General features: G+C 36.7%; 1 protein-coding gene across 2 annotated transcripts in view; it reads left to right on the plus strand.

Moving 5' to 3' along the window:
- The window catches only part of LOC122559638 (cat eye syndrome critical region protein 2-like), a 144723-nt gene extending 133607 nt beyond the window's left edge, over positions 1–11116 (plus strand). For both annotated transcript variants that reach the window (XM_043709441.1, XM_043709444.1), the window contains 2 exons: positions 3450–3543; positions 8544–11116. In XM_043709441.1, the coding sequence (XP_043565376.1) occupies positions 3450–3543; positions 8544–8549 (100 nt within the window). In that variant the 3' untranslated portion in view covers positions 8550–11116. The remainder of the gene's footprint in view (positions 1–3449; positions 3544–8543) is intronic.
- The last annotated feature ends 768 nt before the right edge of the window (positions 11117–11884 follow it).

Genomic DNA, 11884 nt, shown 5'->3' on the forward strand with positions numbered 1-11884 from the left:
ATTGAATCATAATAAACTGATAGAGGTCTTTATAACCCTGAAAAATTTTGAGATGGATTCATGGAAAATGCTTGAACTGTTGGGAAGTGCTTAACCAGAGACTATAAACACAAGAAAGTCACCAAGAAATCCCACAGGGAATTCAGAATAAATTTATTTTCACAGAAGTTATAAGAACGTGGAACTTGCTATCACAGGTATAGATTAAAGCAAATATTTTAATGTATTTGAGTGAAAACTAGACAAATATCTGAAGAATGAAATAGATGATTTTAATGACAGTGGAATTCATGTAGCTTTGATCACTATTAGTAATAGAATTGTACATCATCATAATGTCGTTGTCCAGCACATACCTCACTTCTTGTTCAAAGCATATTGTAATGGTAACATTAACAGTGGTAGGCATAGCTTAGATTGAACCTGTCAGACCTACCATGCTGGATTTATTATATTTTAAACTCTAAATATTTAGGGGCTGGCCCTCCATTTACATGTCAGAACAAAGGTCTTGCTCCTTTTCACATCTATTTTGAGATCGGCGGCAGAATCATTATATCTGAGCCATGATTGTCGGTAGGTGCATGCAAGAGACAAGGTTGCTTTTCACTGCTTTTAGTCAAAATGGTGAGTGGATGATCTTACTCAGCCTTCTCCTGAGGTGTTCACCATTTTATATAACTCAACTGTGATGTAACCTACACTGCATCATATTTGCATTGGATGCAGCAGTAGCAACAACCCCACATAACATCCTAGCTATAATGCTGAAATGTATAACCAGTTGCTTACATCTAAATTAATTCATGAATAGAGATCATACCCACTTTGGTGAACAGAAAGTCAGTATTTTTCTTAAATGGTGAGAGTGTTACAAGTATTGATATCCAACCTTGATGTCCTTGTTCATGATTCATTGAAAGTTAGGAAGGCAAATGGTATGTTGGCATTCATTGCAAGGGAATTTGAGTACAGAAATAAAAATGTCTTGGCCTTAGTGAAACTACATCTTGGGTATTGTGTACAGTTATGGCCTTTTTAGAAAACAAAGGGTATACTTGCCATAAAGACATGGCAGGGAGGTTATCAGATTAAGCCCTAAAATGGCAGGATTATTTTATGCAGAGAGATTGAAGAGACTTGGCCTGTTTTCTCTAGAATTTCAAAGAATAAGAGGTAAACTCACTGAAACTTACAAAATCCTACAGGATATGACAGAGTGAAAATGGATAGATTGTTTCCTCTGGCTGGTGAATCTAGAATTAGGGGCATAATCTCAGAATACAGGGTAAAACCTCTAATACTAGGATGAAAAGTTTATTTAATCAGAGGGTAATGAATCTTTGGAATTTTCCACCTCAATCATCAAACATCCCTTCATTTCTGAATAATACTGACATCAAGGCATATCAGGATAGCATGGGAAAGTGGCATTGGTGTAGATGATAAGTCATTATGTAATTGGATGGCAGAACAGATTTACTGGGCTGGGCCTCCCTTTCCCATAAGGAACAAGACAAAATGTTTTGTTAACCACATTCAACAATTGAATGATTCAAAGTTCTTAACCAACAAACAGAAGCACAAAATTTCAGTTTTGAAATACAGCAGTATTGCAACCAATCTAATTGCTTTCAGATAGTGCAGAAAACAAACCTTGTATTTATTCAAACAAAAAAAGTGGATTAATGTTGCCTTTTCACTTCTTGAAATGTGTTGTTAGTGAGTTTCAGTCTCTTGTTTGGTAGTTATTCTTAGCCACATGTTTAGAAGCTAGGCTTTTAATAGATAATAGAAATTCATACCAATATGTCAGTAGTTATTTTTAAGAAAAGCAATAGAAACTATCAAGGGATCTGGATTTTGTTAGTTCTGTTTACCCAAGGGGCAATTATTCTAATATATTTTATAGGATAAATTTGTCAGTCGTGATATTTTTGCCCGCTGGCAGTCATGCTACAGATTCTTTTCCAGTTGATGACTGTCATGGACTTACTGATGTGAGCATGCAAACAAGGGACAAGAGTATGCTGCTCAAGCCTTCATGCCTGCTCCACCATTCAAAACGATCGTGGCTGATATGATTTTAATTGTAACTTTACTCCAATAATAATAATTACTTACATTCCCTTGGTAGTCAAAAATCTATCGCCTTCTGCCTTAAAATTATGTAAAGCTTCTGGATCTGCTGCATTTTGAGAAAGGGAATTCCAAAGACACTCAACCCTCTGAGACAGGGGAAAAAGGGTTCCTCATCTCTGTCTCAAATGACCTACCTCTTATTTTTAAACTATGACCCCAATTCTAGACTCTCCCACAAGAGGAATCATCCTTTCAGCATCCACCTGTTCAAGACCTCTCACGATCTTTACGGGACCTTGATCAGATTGGCCAATGCGCCAAGGAGTAGCAGATGGAATTTAATTTAGACAAATGTGAGGTGCTGCATTTTGGAAAGGCAGACCGGGGCAGGATTTACCATTAAAGGTGAGATTCTGGGAGTGTAGCAGAACAACGAGACCTTAAAGTGTAGGTTCATAGTTCCTTGAAAGTGGAGTCACAGGATAGTGAAGAAGGCATTTGGAATGCTTGCCTTTATTGTTCAGTGCATTGAGTATAGGAATTGGGAGGTCATGTTGCACTGTACAGGACATTGATTAGGCCACTTTTGGAATACTGTATGCAATTCTGGTTTGTCTGCTATATGTGTGAAACTTGAAAGGGTTTAGAAGAGATCTACAAGAATGTTGCCAGGGTTGGAGGGTTTGAGCTACAGGGGGAGGCTCAATAAGCTGGGGCTATTTTCCCTGGTGTGTCGGAGGCTGAGGGGTGACCTTGTAGATGTCTACAAAATCGTGAGGGGCATGGATAGAATAAATAGCCAAGATCTTTTTCCCAGAGTAGGTTAGTCCAAAATTAGAGGGCATAGGTTGAAGATGACAGGGAAAAGATTTAAAAAGGACATAAGGGACAACTTTCTCAATTATTGGATGTGCGTATATGGAATGAGCTGCCAGAGGAGGTCGTGGAGGCTGGTATAATTACAACATTTAAAAGGCATCTGGATGGGTATATGCATATGAAGGGTTTAGAGGAATATGGGCCAAGTGCTGGTAAATGGGACTAGATTTGTTTAGGATATCTGGTCGGCATGGACAAGTTGGACCGAAGGATTTGTTTCCGTGCTGTACATCTCTATAACTCTATGACTCTAAACGATCACAACGGAATTTACAGTCCTCCAGTCTTTGCATTTGTGATTAAATGATCTATGACATCCCCTGCTTGAGAAACAATTATTGGCATTTTTAAAAATACTTACTCCATAACTGCCAAATAAAGCTGTCTCCTCTTCTGGAATTCAGGAAACATACATTCACAAACTGGTATGGAAGCATTATAGAGTTCTATATTACTTTTGATATTACTTTCAATTTTGATTTTCATAGGATGTCAGTACAGGAAAATCCATTTCAGAAATCTGTATCAGGAACAGAAATGGGTAAGGAAGTTGAGCAGAAGATACCTGCTTCATTTTCTGATGTGAGTATTCATTCTTACATGTTTGAAAATCCAATAAAGGTACTTTTATTCTTTACATCCTGCATTGAGAACATTTCAACAGTTTGTATTCATATGGAGTCTTTACATAGAAAAACATCCCAAGGCAGAATAAAAAAAAATATGTTGCACCAAAGAGAGAAGTTGTAGGGGAAGGACTGAATGTTTGGTCAAACAAATAGCTTTTATGGGGAATCTTGAATGAGATCCTGGGGATCAATGCTTTTGAGAGAGAATTCCAGATTGTGTGGTTCAGGACTTTGTGTGTGATTAGGATGCAGGCAGTTGGCTAGCTCCTGTGCTTATGACTTTAAGTATGAGTTAAAGTTGAAAATAAGGGAATTATTTCGAGTTATTAAGTTCTCTCTAAATATTAGTGTGTTCTGGGAATAATGCCATCGTGATTCAATTTGACCGTATTCCAATACTAAATTTAAAACATTTGAAAAATAATCAAAATTTTTATTTATGTCAAATACCACAGAATTGAAGCTTTGGACACTTTGATGGGTCAGAGAGAGACTACCATGGGCATTTTGTTCCTTAAGGCAATTATGCACTTAAGCTAAGTACTTCAGAATTGCTCTGTGGTCAAGAGAGAGTGTGTTTGACAATGAGTGGCAGGTATAGGCTTCCCCATCAATGGAGGAACTTTAACCTTTGTATTTGTTCAACAAGTTTGAAATTCCTGCTATTTGTATGGACAAGAACCGAGATTGCAGGGAGGAAGAGTAAACTGAACAGAGAACTGTAGTGCAAGAGTAATTCAAGTCTGAGAATGAAAAGGAATATAGTTGTGGTAGTGGACAGTATTGTTAAGGAGATAGATATTGATCTCTACAATTAAGAGCACAAGACTCGAAAGCTGTTTCCCCTGCCCGCTGCCAAAGATAAATATATTTCCTCATCACTGCAGAGGATGGAGGCAGAAACCAGGAAAGTATAGGCCATTACCTTTCATCTAACATCTATCATTGGGAGAGTACTGGAAGCTTGGAATTCATTATTAAGAAAACAGTACCAAGACATTTGAAAGTCAAATTGCAATCAGCAGAGGCAGCATGGTGGTATGATCAGTACAGTAGTGAGATGTGACCTTGGTTCAAAGAATTCAAATATGAAATCAGTTTTCAAAAAAAGTAAAAGAAGAATATCACTGGGTGCTGTTTGTATGCTCTCTAACAATGCAACAGTGTAGCATAAAGTATAAGTTGAGAAATTATTGGGGGTTACAAGAAAGATGCTGCAATTATTGTAGATATATCAATTATCTTATAGATTGGACAAATCAATCAGCCAAGTTAGCCTGGAGGATGAGTTCAAAGTGTACTCAAGACAGTTTCTAAGAAGCATGTATTCTGGAACCAATTAACTAAAAGTATCTTAATGAGACTGGTTACCAAATGACCCCATAGTTCAAGATCCTTGATAGGAATAATTCTAACCTGACAGATTTTCACATTTAAGTTGAAGATAAGAAATGTGGATCTGAAGTGTGAACTTATTTGAAGTCAGTTACAAAGATATGGACTGTCTAAAGTGGACTAGGTAAATAATTACAAAAACAAAAATTTCTGGAAAAACTCAGCAATCGTTCACAAAGGTCACTGGACCCAAAACGTCAACTGTGATTTCCCTCCATAGAAGGCTGCCAGACTTGCTGAGTTTTTTCAGCAATTTCTGTTTTTTTTTCATTTCCAGCATCTTTAGTTCTTTCAGTTTTTTGTCTAGGCAAACAATTAACAGGTAAAACTGTGCGTAATTTGTGGCAAGCAATTAAAATGCTAATTCATAACTCTCAACAAAAATATTACATTGAAAATGAAAGATTCTGCAAAAAGGATGCACCATCTATGACTAACCAAAGACGTTTAGCTTGATATAAAATTGAAAGAAAAGATGTACGATGCTGCAAAGGTTAGTAGATATCAGCAAAGAAGACAAAATGATTCAAAATCAGGGAGAAGTTGAAGTACAAAAGAAAGACACATTAAAACAGACAGCAAAAAGAAAAGATATCTAAAGTGAGCATTATATATATATTATAATAGGAAACAAGGAAATGGCAGATATTTCAAATGAGTGTTTTATATTTATCTTCACACTAGAAGACAAAAGTCTTCAGAATGGTGGAAAAACAAAAAGTTGAAGTGAGAGAGAAAATGAAAATCAGCGCAATCACTAAAGAAAATGCACTAGGAAAATGAATGCATCTAAAGGGTCCAAATATTGAACTTGATGGACTGTATGCTAGGGTCTTAAAATATATGGCTGCTTAATCGTTGGATGTATTGGTTATAATCTAAAAACCCTTGGATTCTGGAAATGTCCCAATCAATTGGAAAATCACAAATGTAACAAGTGAAAGGATGGAGGCAGAAACCAGGAACCTATAGGCCAATACCGTTCATCTAACATCTATCATTGGAATCTTGGAATTCATCATTAAGAAAGCAGTAGCAATCACTTGAAAGTCAAATTGCAATCAGCAGTGTCAGTGTGGTGGTGTGAAAGGGAAAACATATTTGATAATTTTATTAGAATTCTTTGAAGGTATAACAAGCAGGGTAGATAAGGAAAATCTGAATATGCATATTTGAATTTCCTAAAGCATTTGATAAGGTATGACACTTAAATATTATGGCATAAGGTAAGAGCTTGTGCTTTTGGGAGTGATATATTAGAATGGATAGAGGATTGGCTATTTGTCCAAAAACAGTGTTGGAATAAATGGATCAATTTCATGGAGACACACCGTAACTAGTGGCATGTTACAGTAATCTGTGTTGGTTTCTCAACTATTTGCAGTCTGGATTATTGACTTGGATGAAGGAACCAACTGCATTGTAGTTGGTTTTTGTGCTGATACAAAAACAGGCCTGATAGCAAGTTGTGAGGTCAAGAAAACATTTGGAGGTAGGTTAGGTGAATAGGTAAAATTTCGTAAATGGAATTTAATGTGAGAGAAAATGTGATGTTGTCTATATTGGCAGGAAGAGTAGAAAAAAACAAAAAGAATTTAAATGAAGAGTGACTGAAGAATGCTCGGGTACAAAGTGTATTTATAACCTTTGTGCATGAATCACAAAACCATGTCATGATTAGGAAAGCAAATGAAATGTTTGCCTTTATTGTAAGGTGGATGGAGTATAAACGTAGGGAGGTCCTGCAACAACGGTATAGATATTGGTGAGATCGCATCAAGAATAAAGTGTACAGTTTTGAACTCCGTACCTAGAGATTATCTTATTGGAAAATATGAGATACCTTGCTTCACATGCTAAAGAAGATGCTCCCCCTCATGGGGAAATCCAGAATTGTTTTTTTAAAAAATAAATCCTACATTCAAAGTTAAAAATCAAACAACACCCTGTTATAATCCCAACAGATTTATTTGGAAGTACAAGCTTTCACAGCACTCTGAAAGGACTGTAATCTGGTGTTGTGTGATTTTTAACTTTGTCCACCCCAGTCCTACATTCAAGACTGAGATGCGAAGGAATTTCTTTTGTCAAAGTTTCATAGCCTTTTGAAATGTTCTTCCCAAGAACACATTTGAATCAGATCCATTGAATATATTTAAGGCTGAGTTGAGCATACTTTCGGAAACAAGGGAGTTCAGGGTTATGGTGAACAGACAGGAATGTGGATTTAAGGTTGCAATCAAATTTGCCATTATGTTATAAAGTAAGAGAGCAGGTTAGTCAGTTGAATGGCCAGCTACTATTCTAATTTTTAAAACTTCTTCACATCCTTGGAGCATCTCAGAAGAATTCATATGCCATGCAGGTGCTTATGGATTGAAATCCTTTTCACACCATGCTAAGTATGAAAGAGAAGATCCGCATTAATTAGCATGTGTCATGAATACAGAATGTTCCAAAGTATTTGCTAGCCAATTAACTACTTTTACAATATGGTCAAAGTAGTAATCAGACTGTTTTGGACAGGCATCTGACTGACAGGAAAATGTGATGGTGAAACAGAAGTGATGGGCAGCACGGTGGCTCAGTGGCTAGCGGCTAGCACTGCAGCCTCACAGCGCCAGGGACCCAGATTCAACTCCAGCCTTCTCCCCATGTCTGCGTGGGTTTCCTCCAACAGTCCAAAAGATGTGCAGATCACGTGGATTGCCTATGCTAAATTGCCCATAGTGAGAGGTGCAGGTCAAGTGAATTGGCCATGCTAAATTGCCTGTAGTGTTAGTCAGAGGGAAATGGGTCTGGGTGGGTTACTCTTTGGAGGGTCGGTGTGGACTGGTTGGGCCGAAGGGCCTGTTTCCACACTGTAGGGAATCTAATCTAAACCCAGGTGGACTTGTTGGGCTGAAAGGCCTGTTTCCACACTGAAGGAATTCTTAAAAAAAAGGTTTCCAATTTGAATTGGGAGCCTCTTACATATGATGAGTTTTAAGCACATGCTAGATTTCCTCCCTGCTGTACATGTCTTGTTGGCAATAGTACTGCAGTACTAATTCAAGTCCAGTGCTAATTTATTGTAATATTCTGTACATTTAAAGCACATTACATCCTTTTCAAAAAATGCACAAAGATTCTCATGCCACTGGAAGATTAGGTGAGATCATGACTTGGGGGAAGTGGCAAAATTATGCAAAATGAGGGTTTATAAAACGCATTGCAATTCTTCAAATTGTGCCTTCTATTTTAAAATTAGTTTTCAATATGTTTATTTCCATTTAATTGCTTCATTACAAATGAGCATCTATAATGACTAGGACATGCAAAAACTTACCTTTTCTGCTTGAATATTTTATTTATTATATCGAATAGTATAGTTATCTAACTGAAACTACTGAATGAGTCTTGTTTATCAAAGTGCTAAATGAGTCTTATCCACTTATATTTTTGGATATAAGTGGATAAGACTCATTTTTGACCTGCAACTACTACCTAAACCAATATGCTGGTTATTATTCATTTATATTGGTTGAATGAACACTGATGTCCTTTTCTATCCCACAGAAATGAGCAAGATGGATGGTTGTGAGTGGAGCCAAGATCTAAGAGGACATTGTTGTGACAGCAATTCAGTGTTCTAGTTCAATGGGTAGATGCAATTTTTCATTTTTTAAAAAATAGGTATTATGAGAATCTCAGGTGTAAAAAATGTACTTTAAATTGTAGCATTTCTATCTGTGTAGGGATTTGGTTAAAACTGGTTTACAAGAATAAATGATGCCTTTTTCTCTAGTCTGTTGAATGTATCTATGAACAGGTAGCAACTAAAAAAGCAATATCTTATGGATGTAGCACTGCAGTGAGATACTCAAGCATCCTTTTAACAAGCTCAGAATCATTTTAGATTTCTGTAGAAATCTGTTATTGTTACCAATACATACAGCAACAGGTTTTTTTGTGATGCAGTAATTTAGTTGCAGGATTGCTATTTTCTAATTTGTATGATTTCCTCCTCGTTATTCAACAATGTTACATTTGATACACTAAATTGTTGACATGAAAATCATTCTGCACTGATGCACAGAATGTTGGTTGTTCTGCATTTCTTTGTTTAATATTGTCTTTTTGTATTTGATGTGTTCTCTGCTGCTGAAATTGTAATATTTAATCGCCAGTCTCAGGTTTGCTTGCAGTGGCTATATCACAAATACTAAATTCTGGTAAGAAACCCGAGACAACACTAAAATAAACTTTATTTTATTTAAAATATTTGATACAGGTTCACCAGCAAACCATTAGTTCCTGTACTGTATAAATCAACTGAGGTAAAAGATAGGATATTGGTCTTTTATTATTGAATGCAATCAGCAACTCCATGGTATTGCAGCCTCAAAAACACAAATAGCTCAATTGTGCGTAACATGTTTTTAAAAATACACCAGTTGGGTACTGGAATTAGTCAATATGACCTTTGGGTCCCCTCATCCTGGTCAATCGTCTCCATTTTTATTTTGGTTGTCAAATGGGCAAGTTAATTTATCTCTCACAAATGAAGCCTCAGCACATTCAGATGCACATTGCCTCTGTCCTCATCACTCTCCTCTTGTTTGCTTATTAATAAGTACAAATGGTCACCACTAAACTGCACCAGTGAAAGGAAGTTTGCATTTAGTCCTTTTGAATTGATCTAAAAATTTTAAAAGTTAAGTGTCATGTTTGACCAGGTGGGCATGGCTCATATACAAAAGTGCTGTTACGATTCTTAAGCATGAAGTGTGACATGAATCTGCTGTACTTTATCAGTACCAACCAGCCCCTGTGCCCTCTTCACCAATTATTTGGACACAGTGGTTTGTTCAGGGATAGAGATGTCAGTGACATCTATCTTGAAATTTCCTGGGCTTGAAGGGAAAACTAGTAAGGGTTCCCATTGTGGTTTACTGTTGGTTAATCCTTTTTAGATACCCATGCATGTATGTGTATGTATGGAATTGAATCAGGGCAGGTTTGGATTAGATTATGATGCTGCTTTCAGTTAAACATTTGCTGATGTAATGTTTGCACTCTTAAATGAAGAATGGCCATTTTTGAGTTACAAGAGGATTGCCAGCACCTGTGCATCCATACCCTAATACAAAGCATGAAATTTACATTGAATTAATGGCTTTCACATCCTTGCGATGTATCAAATTACCTTTCTATATTTATAAAATGTGGGTGCTGTAGTTTTGGAGACAAATGTGGTGAGTTTGCATACAGGAGGGTTTCACGCACAACATTGAAATAATCTGTTTCTGTGATTATTGATAAATGTTGGCCAGGACACTAGGGGAGATGCTCCTCTTTAAACAGTGGCATGGGATCATTTACATTCACTCATCCCAGGTAGACAGGGTCTCTGTCTAACGTCTCATCCAAAAACTTGCCTCCAAAAAAGCAGCACCCCTTGATACTGCACTGAAACATCTGCCTAGATTCACTCAAGTCCTGCAATGGGTCTTGCATCCACACCCTTCTGACTTAAGAGTTAAGAGTGCTATCACTGAGCCATGCTGGCACTAATGTCAGCACGTTTTGGGAAAGTGGAACAAAAATTGAGAACAATGAAAATGTTTTGGTTTCTGTTTCTCGATTTCTTACTTTCTTTGCAGCCTCTTGAATTGTTTCCAAAAACTCTGGAAAATCTATGCAGCAATAATCCCACACATTTTCTTTATCAATGTCTTGCTGTAGCATTTGATGTTCCCATTTAATAAAGGATATTTGTCTTGTCTGAAGGCAGCTAACATACAACCACTTAAACACTCCAACAATTGATGATCTTTGATCTGACCATGTGGATTTTAGCTACTTTTTAATTATATAAAAGACAAAACATACCTCAGACTGTCAGTCTTGCAGTCTTCCACCAAGTCTGCACTAGCTACAGCCAGTATTTTAATCTTTTCCAAGGCACTAGATGCTGGGAAACATAAAACCTATTTATTTGTACTTTATATTTTGTATATGTTGAAATTTTTTAATGAAATGCAATGTCAAGTCACTTTGGTTACAGTTGTGACACATACCTCAGTTGTTCTGTACTAGGGCCCTTATGTAAGAAAACATTTTTATTGTTGCTTGACTGACATAGATTATTTTCCATATGAATTTACTATTTTCTATATTGTACATACTTAGAATAAATGTTTGAAAATCTCAAACTAGTAGAGTCTATGTGTTGTACAGTAGTAAAACTTTATTTGAATCAATAATTCAGTCTTGTTGGCATCACTCTGTATTGCAAAGCAGCCATCCAGCCAACTGAGCATACAAGTGTGGTTTCGATTCCTGCATCAGCTGAGGTTACCACAAAGGACTGTCCTTCTCAGTCTCACCCCTCACTTAAACATGGTGACCTTCCAATTAAATCACCACCAGTCACATCTCTCTAATGAGAAAGCAGCCCTATGGTCTGGTAAGATTATTATAATGACACTACCTTTATCTTTATGTATGTAAAATATAAGTCTGAATAAAAATACAGTTCTAGAATTATTCTTAAAGCTAACATATGGATCACTGTTAAAGTTATCCTCAATTTCCTAGAACAAATACAGGGCAATGAGTGTGTGAAGGCCATTGTCTGTCTAGAAAATCCTGCTCTTTTTAAATATATGTGCATCAGTCCTTTCACCCACCTCATTTGAGCCCAGCTTACAGTTTGGGTCTTCTCTCTGCTGTACAGATTGAATGCAGGTTGAATTGTGTCTCAACACGTGCACAGGCGCATGCAGACAGATAGAGAAATTGATGCCTCTATTATTATACTCTAATGGAACCAGTAAACTTTTGCACATTATTATATACTTAAACTGAGCATACAATCATTGCATAATGTAAGTTGAAAGGAGATATATTTTTAA

Source organism: Chiloscyllium plagiosum, chromosome 19, assembly GCF_004010195.1.
Source record: "Chiloscyllium plagiosum isolate BGI_BamShark_2017 chromosome 19, ASM401019v2, whole genome shotgun sequence".
Lineage (NCBI taxonomy): Eukaryota > Metazoa > Chordata > Chondrichthyes > Orectolobiformes > Hemiscylliidae > Chiloscyllium > Chiloscyllium plagiosum.